A 20,846-nucleotide genomic window follows, 5' to 3' on the forward strand; every position below is an offset into this window, starting at 1 on the left:
TGAAATTAAAGGGGGCAGTTAATAAAAAAAATATATAACTCTTTGCACAGGTACCCGCTGCGCTTAAGACCCCCTTTAAATAAAAGAGCATGACCAAGTGTGGCTAAAATAAATGCACTTCATTTTTCATATTATAACTACTTGGGATTGAATATATAACTGCTGATTATTAGGATAACCTTACAGGATCGAGTATAGGTTTTCTTATTTCATTCAATGTAAATTTAATTCAATTAAGGTTGTGATTATTTGAAATGATTTGAATTTGGGATTTTTGATCTAATTTGAATTTCAAAGAGGTGAAGACATCCCTAAAGGGGAGAGTCTTCTTCCATTTGGAAGTCAAATTAGGATCCTTTTCAAATATCTAAAGAGGAAAGATAACACCCCGTTCAAGGGGGAGTTTATTTTCATTTGGATATCCGGAACCGGTGAATCAAGACGTTCGTGAGAAGATGAAGAAATAGACCACGAGAAGAATCCCAAATATCAAAGTCATCTGAGTCTTAAGATAAAATCCGGCTAGTAGTCAGTGGTGCCCGGCCACTTTAATTTTCTGCAAAATTCTGTGATGTAATAATAAGGGCACTTGCCTATGGACATTCAATTTGATAAATTTAATTTGATTGATTTGTTTAATTTGATTGCGCATTAGAACTCCTGCTTTTCTAGTCTTTTTATTTGCATGCCGCATTTGATTTAGCCTGGAATTCAAATTTAGGCTATTAGGGGTCTGTCAAAAAATTATTCTACTTTAATTAAATAAAATTTTTAAGATAAGAAAGAAATTCTAAACGGTCCTAAGAAGTAAGCTCGGACTCGCCGAGGGTTTTTCATGCATTCATATTATACTTTCTCAACCTTATTAGACATCTCCCCGCTTGCGGGTTCTGGCAGACCACCTGGCCTATGAGGGTGCCGATCTGTCAAGGGGATGTATCTCTAGGAAAAAACCTATTTTCTGAGCCAAAATTTTTAAACTGCTACATACAAATTTTGCATTCAATCGAGTCAATTAGCATGCATCGCATTAGTAACAAATTAAATCGAGTCTAATATTTAATTGCATTATTTAGACATCAAATACCCAACATAAGTCTAAGGGGTCAATTAAGGATCTGCTCTAGATGTCAACCCCATTCATTTATACTTTTCTAATTAATGTCCCTACCACTCTACAAAAAGACCGGACTCATATTTTAAAATCGTTTAGGTGGTTTAGCTGGCTCCTCAATCCAGGCCGGGGTAAGACCAGATTCGCATTGCACTAGCTAGGTTTGGGGCACTAACTTTTAGTGCCCAATTTAGACTTAGGTTCTGAGGCTGGCTCGGGCCATAAGACCTCAACTTTCGGGAATTGAATATCAAATTTCTAATAAAATTGACCACTCAAACTAAAAAAATTTCTTTCAATCAAATACAAGCCTAACACTTAGGATAGATTGAGGTGTTTCTGAAGTAATTCAGAATCTCAAAACACCTCATACTTTTCTTCCTTTGACTCCAAAAATAAGTCTTCAATTTTGATTCAATCCCACTTGAAATTCCTACCATTTCTCTCCTTTGATATAGATCTTTAAAAATCTAAAATAAAATTTACCCCGCTATTTTAATCGAGAGTTTTCGTAGAAAATTTTAATTTCTTACGATGTAATTAACTACGAGGGCTTGCGCTCGTAGGAGATTTAGAAACCCAGAACTTATTTTCAAAATCATAAATTTTTCAAAATCTCTATTTAATTCTCTTTGGAAAAATCAAACCCGACGATCGTTATCGTCATTTTCGAACGATCCATAATAATTGATATCTTCTTTCTTCGGAGAGATATATCAATTATTATCGTGGTTTCGATCATGAAATTAACGATCTTTTATCCGAATTAGAATAATCAAATAATTGGTTAAAATTCATTTTGATCCTCCAGGGCCGAATGTAATTCTTCATTTGAGTTTGACTACGATAATTCGGATAAGATTAGAATTCTGAAATTTGAACCCATTAGGGAACGATATGATCGTCTCTCGAGGCGATGTATCGTTCATAATGATGTGTTAAATTTCAAAATTTAAATATTCCCAAAGAAAATTAATTCTTTTTCAAAACTTATATATATATTTTTCAATCAAAACAGAGTTGTGGTAGATGTCATTGCCAAGAAGAGACGAAAGAGAAGGATGAACTAGACTTCTGATACCATGTAGGAAAATAGATAGAGCTCACGGGAATGCCAGAGAAACATGGAAAGGGAAAATAAGAAAGGTAAAACAGTGATTCATTAATTTGTCTAACTATTACAATAGTATATAAAGATAGAAAAGGTAAAGAAAGGACGAAACAACTTTAAAGAAGGTACAAGATGAGGTTAACGTTGCAAAGGTGACCAATCTCTCTTTGCCATGTGTAAGGTGGCTAACAGAAATCCTAATCAAATCACTGAAGGTTATGTTCAAAAAGCTGCTGTCTAAAGTATTAGAATGATGATGGAACGTCTAAATCTTTAAGGAGTACTCTGATTATCAAGGAAGTTGCTAAAGCTAATTCTAAGAAAGTCATCAATGTATCAGGTAAAGGTAAATCCATTTCGGAAGAATTAGGTTTTGTTACTCCTAATCAGGAGAAGATTTGATCTCCTGTAAAAATTACATAACTTGGAGCTTCATCGTCAGGCATTAAAATTATTGTTAACCGATTTGGGAATTCAAATGCAATCCCTGATAACAGTGCAATAAATGTGAATTCACCTATGTTGCTTAGCAAAAATTATTATGGCAAAGACAAAAGTTCGTTTGAGGTTGATAAGGATGATGTCGCTGTGCTGGAAAGTAATGAGGCAATGGTTACAAATGTGGAAAAAGATAGAGTTCTGATGAAAAGTGTTAATGATGGTAAAAAGAATGAAATAGGTGGATTGAAAGATGAGATTATATTAGCTTGGTCGAGACCACAGAACATCAAATGTTCTTACAAATTTGAATGACTGGAAATGTCAGAAGATGGGGTAGCAGTAAAATTGAATGCTGATTTGGAATTCAAAAACTCACAAATTCTGCATAACTCGCTTGTGATAAAGATTTTGGGAAACAGTCCTTCATTTCCAATATGCAGTATGGAATTGAGAAGGCAATGGAATAGATTTAGGAATTTCCATTTGACTACACTTGGTATGGGTTGGATTTTATGTTATTTTAAGAACTCTGATGTAATGGAAGAATTACTAAATGGTGGTCCATGGTATGTTGGAGGGCACATTATTGGGATGGACAAATGGTCTCCTTCATTTGATCCAAGTTCATTCAAAGGTATTATAGCACCTGTTTGGATTTGGTTTCCATGCTTTCCTTTATTTTGTTGGGATGAGGAGAATATTGCAAGAATAGCTTCTTATATTGGAATACCATTATATTTTGATGAAAACTCTTTCAGATGGAGAAAAAGAGAGTATGCTCGGGTATGTGTAAGGATTAACTTGGAAAATAAATTACCAAATGGTGTTTGGGTTGATGGAACCTCAAGCAAATTCTTTCAAAAGGTGGAGTACGAGAAGATTGAATTACTTTGCTATCATTGTGGCAAAGTGGGTCATGATAGATCAGTTTGTCTAGAAGACGCTACAATTCCAAAGAAAATCCAACCTATGAAGCAAACGATAAAAACAAGTTTCAAAGGAAGTAAAGGATTATGAATGGGAAAAACTGATTATGGACCATGGATTCATGTAAAATTTAAAAAAAAAAATAGATTCAGAAATGGAAGGTTCAATGGTGGAGGTAAATCTTGGAGAAATGCTAAAAGAATTATTCACAAAGTGGATAGTATCAAAAATATAGAAGATGAAGTACCAAAATAGATCAGCAAGTCTAATATGGATATGGAATTATTGTATGAAACAACAGTTGCTGAGACGGTATTAGATGAGAAAATATGTACAAATGCTGATGGGAATATTGACAATATCACGACAAACAAGTTCAATGTCTTAGCTTAGAAAGTCGAAGATGGATAAGTTGATGTTCAAATGCTTATGGAGATTATGAAGAATAATAAAGTTACAGAGTGCCATTCAAAATCTTAACCTCTGGTTGATTCAGATGGTATACCATCAGTAATGAAAGGAAAAATTGATGTTCTAAATGTTTTGGTCAAGAATATATTGGCAAAAGATATAAGGTCCTTGGGACCTATTGAACCAGAGAATAGGAAGAAAAGAGGAGAAGGAAGAGGTAGTAAAAAAGGCGGGGATGTCTCCCCTTTGGTTATTTAAAAGTCTTCCCTTGTTTTCTGGAATTGTAGGGGGGCTAGAAAGAAAGAAGCCTCCTTATATCTTAAAGAAATTGTTAAAGACCATGATATTTTTTTTTATTGGCTAGATTAAGACTAAGTTATCAAACATTGATAGAAGAGAAGTTAACAATATCATTGGGATTGACTTGGGATTTTTTCCATCATCCAACTGAAGACATAGCTGGTGGAATTTTGGTGTTGTGGAAAAATAAAATGGTGTCATACAATGTGATTGAGCATTCTTCTCAAATTGTGTTTGGGATTCTTACTACTCATTCTATGGGGAGATGGAATATTTCAACGATATATGGTAACAAGCATTGTCATGAAAGAAGGTTGTTGTGGAATAAGCTTGAGAAGTGCATGTTGAATAACATTCCTTCCATGGTGTGTGTGTGTGTGTGCGTGTGGGGGGTGGGGGAGATTTCAACTGCATTTTAAACAAGGAGGATAAAAAAGGAGGTAAAAGGTTCCTTTTTTCTAAGGGATCTAAAGAAATGAAGGAATTCATGATTAATAATGATCTTCATGATGTTGGAATAGTTGGACCAATATTTGCTTGGCGTAATAATAAGGAAGGAGCTAATAGAATATGAGAGAGGCTTGATAAGTGTTTGTTGAATTTTGCTTCTTTGCAATTGGTTCCATTAGCAAAAATTAGACATCTTGCGAGTATTGCGTCTGATCATAGTCCTATAGTTTTCATACTGGAAGAGAAGCAATACAATAAAGCAAAAAAGCATGCATAAAATTTGAAGACACCTAGACTATTGTGGTAAATTCTTGGAAAAATTTGATTTTGGCAATGAAGTGGACACCTTGTAAAGACAGCTTAGAAGAACTTTAAAAGCATTTTTCTTTTGGAACAAGAATAAATGTAAGGACTTATGCTTGCTTAAAGAATAATTAAAAAAGGGAATACTGGATCTACAAATGGAGGAAGCCACGGATGCATGTATCAATTCAGAAAACTTATTGCTCCTCCAAAGTAAAGTTCATGAGTTAAATATTACATTGAGAAGATTATTTACTTGGTGGAACCAAAGGGCTAAGGTGAGATGGTATGATGAAGGAGACACAAACTCTAGGTTCTTTCATAATTTTTCCTCGGCAAGAAGAAATGGAAATATTGTAAGGCAAATTAAAGATGAGAACAATAATGTGCTAGAGGAGTTTGAACAAATTGAAGAAGTTTTCTTGAAATTTTTCATTAATAAGTGGAGATCCAAAAAATGCAATCTTATTGATTGGCCTTTGATATCTGAAAATCAAAAATTAATGATCAAGGATTTGGAAATGCTCATGGTTGAGTTCACTGAAGAGGAATTTAAGAATGCAGTTTTTCAATAGGGAAACAACAAATCACTGGGCAGTGAAAGTGTGACCTCTTCTTTTTTCAATTTCTATTGGAGCATTATTAAGGAAGTTACTTGGACAACTATTAAGGGGTTCTTTAAGACCGGAGTGACACATAAGGAATGGAAAGACACTTTGATTGTATTAATTCCTAAGGTAAATAACCCAATATTGCCATCCAATTATAGGCCAATAAGTATATGCCAAACCACATATAAGATAGTTGCAACTATGATCGTTAATAGAATTAAAGTATGCATTTCAAACATCATTTCTGAAGAACAAATGGCATTCATTCCTCGTAGAAGCATGTCGGAACATTGTTTATTGGATCAAGAGATATTCAATATATTTAGAATATCCAAAAACAAAAATGGCTTGATGGAAATTAAATTGGATATGGAGCAGGCTTACGATAACATGGGATGACCAACACTACAACACATTCTTATTTGGTATAGGTTTCCATCTAAGTTTTCTGATCTCATTATGAAATGTTAATGAATGCAAGGTTTTCTATTATATTGAAAGGAAGGAACACAAGATGGATAAACGCTGAATGTGGTTTTCGTCATGGGTGTCCACTATCACCTTACTTGTTTATCATGTGTTCTCAACTCTTATCAAATGCAATTAAACAAAGGGGAAATGACTTGGGTGTTCAAGTGTCTCCAAGAAGTGAGAAGATTACTCCTTTTATATGCCGATGATGTGCTACTTTTTGCTCAAGAAAAACTTCATTTAGCTGGCTTAATGAAGACAATTATTGCGTATTTTTGTGGATGGACTGGGCTATGGGTTAACACCAACAAATCTCAAATTATATTTGGTAAGTTTGTTAAACATTCCGTTAAGCATAAACTTGCTAGAAGACTTGGGTACAAAGTAGTAAAGGAAATGAATTACTTGGGAATTAAAATCATTATGAGAAGGTTGGGTATGGCTGATTTTCAAGATTTGTTGAATCATATCTTGGATAAGTTAAATTCTTGGGGAAGTAAAACTTTATCTATGGGGGGAAAAATAATCTTGGTAATGTCATCCTTGTTATCATCGCCAAACTATTTGATAACACATTCTTTGGTTCTAAAGAAATTACTGATGAGATGGAGAAGTTTAGTAGAGATTTCATTTGGCACAAACTAAATGGAAGAAGAGGTCTACACAATGTAGCTTGGGAGGACATTTGCAAACTGAGAAGTGTTGGGGGATTGGGAATTCATTCTGCAATCCACAGAACAGGTCCACTCAGAGCAAGGTTGGCATGGAATGCTATCAACAATCCTGAATCATTAATATATAGAAATCTTATTTTGACATATAGTGATAATATCTTGAATGAGGAATGTAAGAAGAATGCTTCTAGTACATGGAAGATTCTTATAGATGGAGGTAAACATCTTAATCCCATTGTCAAATGGAAAGTGTGTAATGGAAGGAAAATCAACGTATTGAAAGACATATGGTTACTTGGCAAATGCTTAAACTTGTGGCCAACATTTGCTAATTGTGGGGAATTGGATGGAGTAATGCTCAGTTACTTTATAAATATGGATGGCAGCTGGAATGAGACAAAATTTCAATGATTTTTTGCATCATAAAATTATAATGTTGATTGTACAGATTCATGGAGTAATGCTCAGTTAAGATGTATTGTGCATCTGTTTTTTTTTATCTTGGAAAAACAAGAACGAGGTGAAGCATGGAAAGTCTGCTCTTTCTTGTTCGATGGTTGCAGCAAATGTATTGTCTATATCCATGATCCAATCAATTCCAATTCTAGATAACTCGGGTGTTAATCTCCCAAGGGAGTCTCATGAAACTTGGCACCCTCCGCCTCTAGATTGGATAAAATTAATGTTGATGCTTCTATCTTGAGTTTGAATCATGCTAGAATTGGAGGTATATTTATAGACTATAAAGGAAGATTGCTCCTTGCATTCGGGAAGACTAGAGTTCATTGGGATGTTGCATAGTTGGAGATGGAGACGGTAATAGCAACAAGGGAGTTCATACAAAATTGGATGTCGGAGAGCAAAGGGGTTATCATTGAAAGTGATAATCTTAACATCATTAAATTCATTAAAGATTCATTGAATAAGTCAAGTGGCAAGTGGATAATTGGGTGGAAAAAGAGCTATTATTTCTAAATGATTTCAATAAAATCATTTTTCATCATGTTAATAGAAAGTGTAATAAAGTAGCAGATCTATGTGCTACTCTTGCTTTAGAAAATAGTTTTATTTTTTATAGCTTTCTTTTGGCAACATTCATCTTCATTGCTTAGTTTGTTAAAGGTGAATGTGATCCCTTTAGTACAAGTACTTAGCTCTTTTTTGTTTTAATGCAATTTATAATAATAAAAAAAAAACTGAGGTATTGGACAGAGTAAGCCGCATTTTTTCTTTTTTTAGACTAGTAAAAATACGGAGTTATAGAAAAATGTCTTATATAAAATAAGTGTTAACAAACAGTAATATTTCAACTATTTTCCTGATGCAAACAAGAGATGGCCTAATTAAGTCGAAACAAACTAGGCCTTAGCCATAAATGAAAATGCTAGTACTCTGACTTTGGTGCCCATTTTAATGCTAGTAAACCCAATTAACTGTCGCTCGACTGTCGCAGTCTTTAATGAGTTCCTTATCCCCGTAATCCCTTCGAAGGAGTTTTTTTTTTTTTCGAAGGAGTTTTAAAAGGAGGAAAAAGAGGTGTGGGCGAGGAGAAAGCTCCCTCGCTCCGGCGCGAGGGAGACTGGTAGATGAATATCGGAAGGGGTAAGACAGGCTGATTTAGCCGGCCTATGGGGATCTAGGAGAGTGGTGGTGAAGAGTTTATAGGGCCCGCTACGGTTGAGTAGGAGACGGTGGTTCTGCGCGGAGATCGGCGATTCAGTCCTTTAGTCGTGGCAGCGGAAAATATTAGAAAAGTGTGGCGGTTGGACGAAAGCAATGTGGGATCGGAGATGCTGAGGGATTGGTTTCGTACTTGTTGAACTGATGCCAGGATGGTAGAGTTTAGTTGTTATAGGTCATTAGCGGCGGAAGGGGTCGATCAGGTGGGCGTACTGACATGTGGAGGACAGTCAGAGTGAAAATATATTGTTGTGTTGTGTCAGTGGGGATGGATCTCCGTTTTTGAGGGGAGAAATAAAGTATCCATCTATTTCAATAAATAAAGAAGGGGAGATCTTGCGAGATGAGTTAAAGAGGCCTGGCGGATATTTTTGAAGGGAGTCATTTTTATCGATGGTTGAGAGGGATTGCTTGAATGGTTTCAATGAATTATAGGGTTGAAGCTTCAATTCTATAAACTTTTCATATCCAAGCGAATCAATTTTGAGAATCTCTCTTTCTGGAGCTCATCCATGGAGTCTCGGATGGATCAGTATGAGATAATGGAACAAATTGGTCGAGGTGCTTTTGGAGCAGCCATCCTTGTTAATCACAAGCAGGAGAAAAAGAAGTAATAGGTTTATCATTCCCCTTTTAAAGTTATTTACCTTACTTTATTTCCATTGATACTATACTGGTTGATCTGGATTGAAGGTACGTTTTGAAGAAGATTCGGCTTGCTAGGCAGACTGAGAGATGCCGGAGATCAGCTCACCAAGAGGCATGATTATCACCTTTTTGATGTTAAGATCTTGCTAATAGACTCACCTCATTTCTTCTATTATATGTTAATTGCAGATGGCTATCATTGCACCACTTCAACACCCATTCATTGTCGAGTTTAAAGAAGCTTGGGTGGAGAAGGTCTTGAATCTCTGTTTTAGTGAAGTTGCTGCTTGTGTTTTGCGGTTTCTATCTAAAAAATAAAAAACAAAAACTTCTTGCAGGGTTGCTATGTTTGTATTGTTACGGGATACTGTGAAGGAGGAGATATGTGAGTGATATTTGGGGAAAATTCTATTTCTTCATCTTCTTCACCTTTTTAACTATCTTTGATGGTGATTTGTTTATTGTCTAAATCCAATTTATGGCATTTGGCAGGGCTGAATTGATGAAGAAATCAAATGGGGCATATTTTCCAGAGGAGGTATGACTATCTCTAGCTTGTCAAGTGACATTAAATGATTATCATGCAATGCTTATACCCTGGTGATTATATTTGATTTCTTGCAGAAACTGCTAAAATGGTTTGCTCAACTATTACTAGCTGTTGAGTATTTGCATTCCAACCATGTTCTACATCGAGATCTCAAGGTTTGTGATTCAGTGGATTATCCAGTGGCTACCCATCCCATTTTTTATTGCCGATTGGGTCACTAATTCCTGCATATTGTTGTAGTGCTCTAATATTTTTCTCACGAGGGATCAAGATGTTCGTCTAGGTAAGTTCTTGCAGAACTCAGCATCAAAGATGTTAAACTTTTGTTTCCTAATTATTTTATCGTTGTATTCAGGGGATTTTGGGCTAGCTAAGACTTTGAAGGCAGATGATTTGGCTTCTTCTGTGAGTATTAATTATTTTACTCTGAGTTTTTATTGTATTAATCCCTTTTTTTTTCTTTGACATAATCTTTAGAGAGCAGTGGTAGTTGGATAAATAAGAATGTACATCGGGAAATGAGTTAGATTAGGTGTAGGTGAAAGAGGTTGAAGTTCTAGAATAGTAAATTTCGTGGGAAGAGAATGAGTTTGTGGAGATAAAGGAAGAGCTAAAGATCCATAAATGCAATGTTGTAATAATTGTTAGGATAGTAATGAATTTTCAAGCAAAGTCAAATAAATACGAGAGAGAAAACACACTAGAGATCAAAAGCAAAATACAAACAAGTCTCCATGGTTCAGTGAGATTTACTAATGTCCATGATAATATCAAATATTTGACTAAACTTCAAAAGAAGTGTTCATCAAGTATTCTCTTAACAAAATTAAAGAAAAGGATATACATATATACCACTTTATCTATGTCAATGACTAAGAGAGATTGAGATCACATGTTACAAAGATGAGAGTTGGATGTAGAGAAGAAGATTTTGTTGCTATTGCTATTACTTTCTACCTGCTTCTTTATTACAGAAGTCCTAATGGCACTTGTACCTCCTATGGGTGAAAGCTTTTTCTTTTGATGGAATCAAAATTAGCGACAGCTTATCTCCTTCCTGCAAGAATTTGGAAATCTTGTCCTTTCTCTCTTGGTTGGTAGCCTTTCTCCCCCTCTTCCTGCTATTTGCTTGTAGTTGTGGGAATTCAAATCTCTCATTCTAAGATTTTATTTATAATGGTAACAGGGCATGTGTGTGATGATATACAGTTAAGTACAAGATTTTTCAAGATCTATTGAATTTAACAAAGCTTTTGTAACCTATAAAAAACTTTTCTTTTGAAAATCTCAATAAATATTTACTAGAAATATGAGATCTCAATCATGTCTTACAAAAATTTGACTTCAAAATTTTAATAATCACTCACTAGGAGATAGAAATTTTCGATGTGGTACTTATGGGGAGAGAGACCAACAAATAGACTAACTATTTTTGCGGCACACCCAAGTAATCATTAATGGAGATTAAATGAGGTTTCACAAAGCATCAATTTTTTTTTGTTTGTATCATTTTTTTAGCATATCTGTGGGATTTTTTCACTCTCTTAATCTTGAAGAGCTGTAAAGCAATAAAGTGAAGCAAACTACACCTATAGTGGTATTTGATTTATATGTGTTATATTAAAGGAGTGAATGATGATATTCTTTGTCAAATGAATGATGCTTTGGCTATTATAAAAGAGTGCAATGTCTTCTCGTGTCTTGTTGTGTTCTTCTAGGGAGCTTTTGGTACAAATTATCTCCTTACGGGCTTCAATAAAAACTATGTACTCAACCTCTATAGTTGATAATGTGTTTATCTTCTAATGTTGTGACAACCAACCCAAGATGTAGATGTACCGAGTACTACTATGATTATGAAAAAACATAATGTTCTTGTGATCTTGTTACAATCTATTTTTATCTCAAGAATCTTTTTGATTTCTTTCAGATCTTTCATGCCAAACTCTTTTGATATTTTTCTCATTATATTATTGATCTTTTGAATATCAATCATTGTGATTAACAAATATCTATATACAATAACAAAATAATTCCTGTTCTTTTAGCATCGCAATAATATTTAGTTTTTTCATATATCAAATTTGATTTTGTGCATGAATCCATCAAATTTTTGGTACCATTGGCAAGTTGCTTGTTTCAAACCATAAAAGCTTTTATTTAGCTTGCACGTAAGGATTTTTTGGTCTAATTTAATAAAACCTTTTAGTTGTACTATGTAGATGTCTTCCTCTAGGTGATTATGTAAGAAACCTAGCTTGAGATCCCATTTTGTTAGAGATATAGATCTTCTTCTATTATATTGCTTAGCATTAGATGACTAGTCATTAGTTTAGGCATAAGAGGAGCATTTTTATAAAGTCTATCTTTTCTTGTGCTGGAAACCCTTTATTGCGAGCCTTGCCTTATACTTTTTGGTTTATGTATGTTCTTCCTGTACTTTGTATATCCATTTATTTCACACTCATTATCTTTTGGCAACTTGTTAGTATTTAAGTTTTCTTCTTATAAAGAGATTCCATGCATTCTTTTATTATAAATTCTCACTTTATTGAATTCTGTACATGTATGACTCCATTATAACAATATACTAACTTGCATTTGTAAGCAATTGGTGGTAAAGAGGAGAATGACGGTTTGATGGCTTTTGAGTTCTTTATGACCTTCTAATTTTGGTCTTGGGTGTGTTGGACTCATGCTGCTCCTGAGTTTCAACTTTTTTTTTTTTTTATCTTTTGTTCTTGGAAAATCTCTCTCTAGTTTAACATGCTTTGGATTGGAGGTGTTTTGTAGTAGTGTTATATAATATAGATTCATTGCAGATAACATTTATATTTCTGTTCTTTTATCTTTGTTGATCAAAATCTGTGGTCAAACTCATCTCTGCTACAGTCAATAAGTAACACTTCTTTGATTTTTGTTAACTTTTCTCTAGCAATATGATCAAAATAAACATACAATCGACAACAAAGAACTTTCAAATGTGGCAAATATACCTCCTTACTTGTTTAGACTTTTTCAAGAGGAGTTCAGTGCAATTGATGATCATCGATTGATTAGAAATTCTATTATATTTACTAGTTTTTCCCGAAGGCCTTTTGAAGTTCTGCATGCAGTCTAATGTTTATTGCTCATTCATTAATAGGTATATCCATCCTTTCAGCTACTTCATTTTCTTATAGACTCTTAAGATCATTTTCTCCATATGAGTTGTATCAGCATATAGTAATTTTTGGATTCTGTTATATAGTTTGTATTTTCTTTGGATTTATTCTTCACTTCACAAAGGTTGAGAACATGTCCTTTTTTTTGATAAAATGAACTATACCTTCCTTGTGTTATTAGTACATTGATTTTTCTAGGGAAGCATATATTTGTGTGTTGGCTCCAATTTTTTGATCTTTTGTCTCTCTTAGCCTTGGAGAAATTGACCTATCTTTTTTTTCCCCCTAAAATACAATCTTCTCACTTGGGCGACCCCAAAATTTACTTGTGTTATAATGTGTAAAGCTGCTCTTGTTTCATGTTCTACATCTATCTTGCCTTGATGATTGCTTTTATTTTGTCTCATATTTTTATTATCGACAGTCAAAGTAGAAGATGACGTTCCTTTACCTTTCTCGTGCAATCAAATATCCTTGTTGATGAAAATAACTATGACATTATTGAGCTACACAAAGTTTAATCCATAAAAAACTATTGATAGGTGTTACAATTATCTCTTGTCTTGGACAATAATGAGAGCAAGTTTAAGTTATGGATCTCATTTTTAAACTTAATAATTACAGAGTTCATCAGTTTTGTAATTAAGTTGAACTCATAGATGTGATTGACAACCTAAGTTCCTTCCCCCTCAAGATTGAAAACATTGCACATTATATGACTGTATTGGTTATGGAGAGCTTTTTATCAATATTGGAGAGCGTCTTTATGATGTTTGTTGTGGTAATCTCTTTGAGGATTTAGAAGATGATATGCATGTTGTGGGATACACGAATGACTCATAGAGCTTATCTATCCATCAATTCCCGCTCGTCGGATTGATTGACTCCTGCTTTAGTGCTTGAAGAAGGTTAATGGAGCTTTCTCTAATACAAATAGTCCTCTATCTGCAGCTTTAGGAACTAAAGTTCCGACCATCAAATTAATCAATTTTGATCTGTGGGCTCCGAAAATTCGGCCCCGGCCTCCCTGCTGCGCGATTGATTGTTTGCTTTTGCTTGAGCGAGGAAGTTTTAACGAATTAAGTTTCGAGGTAAATTTTGGAAGGTAGATTGATTATAGATAAGACACTACCCAGAGATTTCGCCCTCATTTTGTGAGGACTTTATGATCTGAGTTCTGGTTTTCTATAGGTGCAAGCCCCTATAGTTAATTACCCCTCCCGATAACGAGAGAGAGCTTTAGATTAAGGCTAGTCATCAATCAGATAAGTAGAAATACGTGTTATCTGACATATAGTAGCAGCAATAGGCATTTGATTTAGAAAGTTTAGGAATTTGATATTTAAAATAGAAATTGCACCATCTCACACTTAAAGCGAATGGTGGGGGAATGGATGCTGGGCCCGATCAAGATCCCATGGTTCCGTCGTCCCGGGCCATCGTGGTCCCTGGTCTACTTAGTTAGAGGAGGTAGTCGACCCAACTTGACAGAAGGATCCTTGTCGGCAGCCATGGGTTGCTTCGTCCAAGGGGACCTTGTAGACCTGGGATGGGTATTTGCCTAAGGGGATAAATTTGAATCCACCTTAGCTAACAGAGGGCTTTGTGCCCTATCAATCATATCCTATTGATTCATATCTCAAGGATTTGGTGCCAATAAGGAGCGTATTGGCTATGACCATAACCGGTATTTCGTGGTGCCATTTGGCGGCAAAACCACTCGGTTCAGAGGGCCCCGGGTCCTAACCCTTTACCTGCAGTGCCATTTGGCGGCGAAACTGCCGGTTAGAGGACACGTACCACGTCCTTACTGGCAGGATGTCCTCTAACCGGCAGGAGATTGGTTTGAGAATGGATCATAGTGATATTTTCGACTAGGCATTTGACTCTTTGTGAGCTGAAGTAAAATTGAATTTGTCCACCCCGGCAGACTGTTGCGGAGGGTGGATGGATTTTGCTTTGAGTGATTGATGGATTTATTTCAGATTTTAAATATCTGGACTTTGGAATTTGTTGGATTTTGGCATTGTGGGTGGAGTTTGGAAGACATTTGAATATTTGGGAGACATTTGAAAATATTTGGGAACCCTTTCGGCTAAGATTTGCATTCAACACGGCCATCATCGGGGTGTTCATGGGATTATCTTTATTTGTAGCTTGAACCCTGTCGATCCTATCAACTTACCGATAGGGGATCAGGTTTCTCGTAGGCTTTGTGTATTTACTTGTGAATTCTCTTGATTATAGACCTTGAAGGCCTAATATGAATGTATTAAAACAAATGTACTGGTCGTCACAATCGTGTATTTGTTTGAAGGTTCGAACCCTGTCTATTTCTATTGATCCGTATAGAAGGATCGGGTTCGAACTAAATTCACTTATTGACCCGCGCAGCATCCCTAGACGTCACGTGTGTACCAATAACACGCTCGCCAGGGCCCCTGCTGGTGTTTGATTGTACTTACTCCTTTAGTGTACTTATGTGTATACAATTTATGGTGCACGTGCAGGGGTTCCTTGAAAGTACTTATAGACGCCTTCTGTCCGCTTGCAAGGATGCTGCGGATCCGGTGGCGCGGCATTATAATTTGTGGACGCCTTATGTCTGCTCGTATGAGTGTTGCAGATCCGGTGATGTGGCGTTATAAATTGTAGACGCCTTTTGTCTGCTTGCATAGATGTTGCAGATCCGGTGGCGTGCGTTATAGATTGTAGACGCCCTCTGTCTACTTGCATAGATGTTGCAGATCCGGTGGCGTCGTTATTTGGATGTCACGAGGTATTTCCTCATCTTGACATTGACTCCCCTTTCTCATTCACCGGGGAAATCTTTTTGAACTTTGAAGTTTGTTGCTTTGTAGAGAACTCTTTTTAAGCTTATCAGTGTAATGGATTTGTTATTTCCGGTGTTTGTGGATACCAGAACTGTTTTCTTCTTAAGTATAGAACTAAGAAGAGACTTTGGAACACCAGGAAGTTTGGTTCTAATTTGTTCAAACTTCCTCTCTGATTCTGCCAGGGAGTGTACTTTTTGTACATCGAGTCGCCCCTGTACTCGAAATATTCGAATATCTTGATCACCAATGTCGTAGGTGATATCAATACTTGTGCCCACAGCGGTTCGTAGTACCTACGATATACCTACTGTTGTTATCCACAAGCGACTTGTACATATTTATGGGAACCCGTTGCAGCCACTACGAGCTCCTGGAACTGTTCGCAGGAGACCCATTGTTGCCTACATCATGCCCACCTGTCACCAATCTCAGGTGGTCTGATTATATTTGTTTGCAGGGACATGTGTTCCATTATTAGCTACAAGCATCGTCCCCTTTTTTTATCAACATATATTTTGCTTGCGTCTCTAGTTTTTCATTGTTGTATATGAAAGACAATTGCACCCTTTATAGTGGACTGATCATTTGGACCTGGTTAAATATATGCATTAAAGCTTTTGGCTTTCACTTGCTTGCTTGCATGATGACGTCGATCATAGAGGTATTGCTGCATTTGTCATTGACCTTTGCCAACAATATTAGCATTATCACCTCGCCAAATCATAATTTTCATTTTAGACATTTAAATTACGCTTCAGGCCATTTGTTTGATGCTTAAACTGTAGTCCAGTTCAACATTTGAGTTCATTTCAAGTTTGAATTCTTCATGTCCAAAGTCTTGTTCATCTTATTTGATATCCAGATCAAATACAAGACCGAGTCCCTTGCAAGTGTTCATTCAAGTTCTCTACTGTCATATTGAGTTCATCCGAATTTGAGTCTAATGCTTGCAGATCTAGTTTTCACTTTGTGTTGCACAGTTCAAGTTCAAGTGCACAAGTTCTTGTTGTCCACATCGTATCTCAGTTTGAGTTCAAAGTACATGTTCAAGTGATTGTCCAGGGCCCTCTGAAGTTTTTGCAAGTTCAATTTCATATTCGTATTGAGTTGATTTTGGTTTAAGTTTGATTTTATTTATTTTGATTTTGATCTTGATTAATCGTTTAGATTTTTGCCTGTGTTCAAATCCTCAAGTCATTGTTCATCTATGTTTGGGTTCTCTGCATTGCTGCTCAAGTGAGGTCTTCGAATTGTTCAAGCTTTGTGCACTTCAGTAAAAATTTTGACAGCACCCCGGCATATCTCCCGTTTGGGGGAAATTAGGGGAGCTGGGCATTCCCACAACGCTACTCGAGCATGTTTGATAGGTGTCCTTAGACACCGCGACCGTATAAATTTTCATCCCACCACGCTACAAGAGCGTGTATGGGGCCTTCAGCAGTACCCGTACCAGAACACCAATGGCTCTCCCTACCACGCACGCTACAAGAGCGTGTATAGGGCTTACCCATCTCGCCGTATGCGTCGCACCGGGCTCCCTCCTACCGTGCTACAAGAGCGCGTATAGGTGGTTCTCCGATCCGCCGCAAACGTCGAGAATAGGATTTGGAACATCATACCTTTGCGTAGCAGTCGTTGGCGCCGATGTCGAGGTCGTGGACTGTCCCCACCACGCTACAAGAGCGTGTATAGGGCTTCTGATATTAATTAACTTTTAATAAATTATAATTAATCAGAATTAATTAATGATAATTAATTTTGTAGATTATAATTAATTAAAATTAGTTTTAATTAAAATTAATTATAATAATTTAATTAAAACTAAATATAATTAATTATAATAATTTTAATTAATTAAAAATAATAACTGTAATTAATTAAAACTAATTAAAATAATTACAATTAAAAAAAAAATTAAAATCCTTTGGTGCGGCGGATTCACGGGATTTGGCCGGACAAGCTCACGAAAGGTAGCAAGTTACCTTCACGCTGGCAAGCTCCCATTGTTGCTCCGCTCAAAATGTCGCAACTTCGATCCAATAGAAAGGAACGTCGTGGGAGGAGCGACGTTGCGCGGCCACGAAGGAGGCATGAAAGGGAGAAAGTTTCCTTCACTGCGGGCGACTCCCGTTGTTGGCTCTGATCAAAATGCCGCAACTTCCGATCCGTTCAGGGAGGGAAGTCGTCGAAGGGAGCGAAGTCGACTAGCCACGAACGTGCCGGTGAAAACACGCGAAAAGGAAGAAGTTACCCTCACAGCTTGCGGCTCCCATTCCTTCTTCCGATCAAAATGTCGAACCTCCGATCTGACTAGATGGAAAGTCGTCGAAGAACGAAGCCGAACAGCACTAAAGAGCAGAAGAAACGCGTGAGAGGTAGAGAGATCGAGAGAGAGAGAGTTGGGATTGAGAAGAGAGAGCCGATGAGAGGGAGCCGACCTGAATGCTTTGCCTCCCCCTCCTTTTAATGACGCCAAGTCGTGTGAAGACGTGCGACGTTCGATCGTGCTCGGGATGGCGACGACAGGTACGAAGGATTTTGCTATCTTTTTTTTTTTTTCGGTAGAGCTGGTCAACATGATCTTCCTGTTGTCAATGCTTGAATTTGAAAGGTTTTTTAGACCAAGCTTTAACACCAATAGTTAAAAAAAGTAATAAAACTATGATTAAAAATAAAATGAAGCCAAAGTAATAGACACGCTAGGGATTTCAAATATAATACACACAAATTTACATAGTTTGGTGAGATCTACCTTCATCCACTACCACAAAAAGATCAAATATTCCACTAAACTTAAAAAAAAAATAAAAATCAACAATTTATCTCTATTTAAAGTTGAAGATAATAATAGAGATACCACTTTAACTATATTAATGATTGAGAGAGAATACATTTGCTTGCTATGTTGGTAAGGGCTTGATGTGGAGAAGAAGACATTGATGTTATTATTCTACCCTTCTCTATTACGTGAGTCTAAACAAGAACTTATCCTTGCTATAGATGAAAATTTATCATTTTGCTAGAACCAAACTTAGCAAAACTTTCATCATCTTAAGAAACAAAAGATCTCTTTCTGCAAGCACGTAAAAAAATATTCCCTTTCTCTCTCTGTATTGAAAACCCCCTTTTGCTCTTTCTCTTCTCTATTTTCTTGTAGTTTAGGGATGTCAAACCCTACCTCAATAAGACCTTCTTACATGAGTTGGAGACAAAATTAATTTATAAGATTTTACATGATCTCTTTAAGTCGACAAAAGATCTAATAGCTGATAAAATATTTTTTTTAGAAAATCATGTCCAATATTTACAATAAATTAATCATATTTTATAAATGAGAGAAATTTTTAACTCCATATTTTTAATCATAAGAGCATGAATATTGTGAAAGTTTGAGAAGGTTGTTAAACCACACATAACTATCCCGAGACGCATTGGTAATTTTAAAAAATTCCTACGCAGGAATATTATTTTTTGCTTTAGCCGCAAAACAACTTAAAAACATGATTCAAATAGATTACTCAAAATAACATGCGAAAGCAATTTATATAAAAGTTTACATTTTTTATTTTTTATTTTCTTACGCATGCAATTATTCTTATAGCAAAAAAAATTAAACTTTGTATAATTGATTGATAAGATTGAAACCAATAAACTCAAGTTGCAAAGAAAGAAGATCGCAAGAAAGTAAAGATGTAGAAAATGGAAAAAACACACTATAAATTTTATAGTGGTTCGGTCAACCTTGAGCTGCGTCCACTCCCTGGAGTCCTCCACTCTGGGTATTGCACTAATACAAAGTGACTCTTCTTTTGCTCTCACAGTAAGGCGGAGAAACCCTTACAAACTCACATTCACCAAACCTGATGCGGAGAACTGCCGAAAGCTATGTCACCTTCTCGGGTGATGGCATCGGACCTTGAATAATTTTTCTCCCATCTAGAGAGAGCAGATAACCCAAAGCCTTTTCTCTCTTGAAGAAGGCAGCGTACCTCCAATCTTTTTCTCTCTCCTGGAGAAGGTAGAGAACCCAAAGCTTTTTTTCCCTCTTGGAGAAGGCAGCATACCTTCAATCTTTTTCTCTCCTAGAGAAGGTAGAGTACCACGATGACTTTACTTCTAAGCCTCTCTCCCAAGAAAGCCTTCAAGGACTCACCGAGGTCATAGGAGGAGCAAGGGTGTAGCTAGCTCGGAGCAATCATGTGATCCCCTCACACTTCTCCCTCACGCTCAACCTCACCTTCTACTTCCTCTCAAGCCCTGATTTTCTCTCAAAAGAACCTTTCAGAGTTCCTTCAGAAGTCACACAATCCTCTCTTATTTCGAAGAGATTCTAAAAACATTGTTAAGTATTAGGATTCAAGAAACTCTAAAAATCCAAGTTGGTCGTCACTATTTGTATCATACGATTAGAATTCATACAGTACGATTAGCTCAAACATTAGACCCGTCAAGTACGATGCAAATAATTGTTTAGTCGAACTATTCAACTTTCCAAAACATATCATATAATACGATCTGTTTGTTGTATCTCTATTTGTATAGGACGATTGAAAATCGTCTATATCAATCATCTTGTAATACTCTCATCATACAATACAGTTAGTTGATTTCAAGTCGGTCATCCAGTATGATTAATTAAGAAATCATGGTTTCGTTTGGTACGATCTTTGAGATGATCAAATTTTGTCTCTGCCAATCATACGGTACGATGAATATTGTATAATATGATATGTTATTATTAATTAAATTATGATTTGTTTGATTAATTACGGGGGATAATTTAAGTCAGATTTCAAATTTTCATACAGTAAGAACTACATTGTACAATACGATTAGTTCAAAACACAATTTTCGAATATCTTAATTTATCTGGCTGCTAGGATTTTCAAATCGTAATGAATCGTACAATATGATTAGTTCATAGAAACTAATTATTCAAGTAGTCGTTAAGCCCATTGTCTCTATAACTGATCATACATTACGATTGTAGGTCGTACAATATGATTAATACAAAAAAAATAACTTTTAATTTTTCTCACTCCCCCTGTGTATTTGTGCACGGTCACCCAATTGCATACATTCTTATGTGGCTAGACTCAAAAAGTAGAAAATAAAATAAATAAAAGTACAGACTCTTTTACTTGACATCCTATT

At 36.0% G+C, this 20,846-nt stretch overlaps 1 protein-coding gene across 3 annotated transcripts in view; it reads left to right on the forward strand.

Moving 5' to 3' along the window:
* Nucleotides 1-8,301: 8,301 nt before the first annotated feature.
* LOC110115743 (serine/threonine-protein kinase Nek1) overlaps nucleotides 8,302-20,846 on the forward strand; it is a 30,602-nt gene continuing 18,057 nt past the window's right edge. For 2 of the 3 annotated variants that reach the window (XM_020849089.2, XM_028699768.1), the window contains exons 1-8: nucleotides 8,302-9,103; nucleotides 9,187-9,253; nucleotides 9,331-9,396; nucleotides 9,480-9,526; nucleotides 9,634-9,679; nucleotides 9,766-9,846; nucleotides 9,932-9,974; nucleotides 10,047-10,096. In XM_020849089.2, the coding sequence (XP_020704748.1) occupies nucleotides 9,006-9,103; nucleotides 9,187-9,253; nucleotides 9,331-9,396; nucleotides 9,480-9,526; nucleotides 9,634-9,679; nucleotides 9,766-9,846; nucleotides 9,932-9,974; nucleotides 10,047-10,096 (498 nt within the window). In that variant the 5' untranslated portion in view covers nucleotides 8,302-9,005. Of the gene's footprint in view, nucleotides 9,104-9,186; nucleotides 9,254-9,330; nucleotides 9,397-9,479; nucleotides 9,527-9,633; nucleotides 9,680-9,765; nucleotides 9,847-9,931; nucleotides 9,975-10,046; nucleotides 10,097-10,685; nucleotides 10,785-20,846 lie in introns of those variants that run through there. The other variant, XM_020849090.2, reaches the window with a different exon arrangement.

The sequence above is a fragment of the Dendrobium catenatum genome, unplaced genomic scaffold (assembly GCF_001605985.2).
Source record: "Dendrobium catenatum unplaced genomic scaffold, ASM160598v2 fragScaff_scaffold_1390, whole genome shotgun sequence".
In the NCBI taxonomy this organism is placed as follows: Eukaryota; Viridiplantae; Streptophyta; class Magnoliopsida; order Asparagales; family Orchidaceae; genus Dendrobium; species Dendrobium catenatum.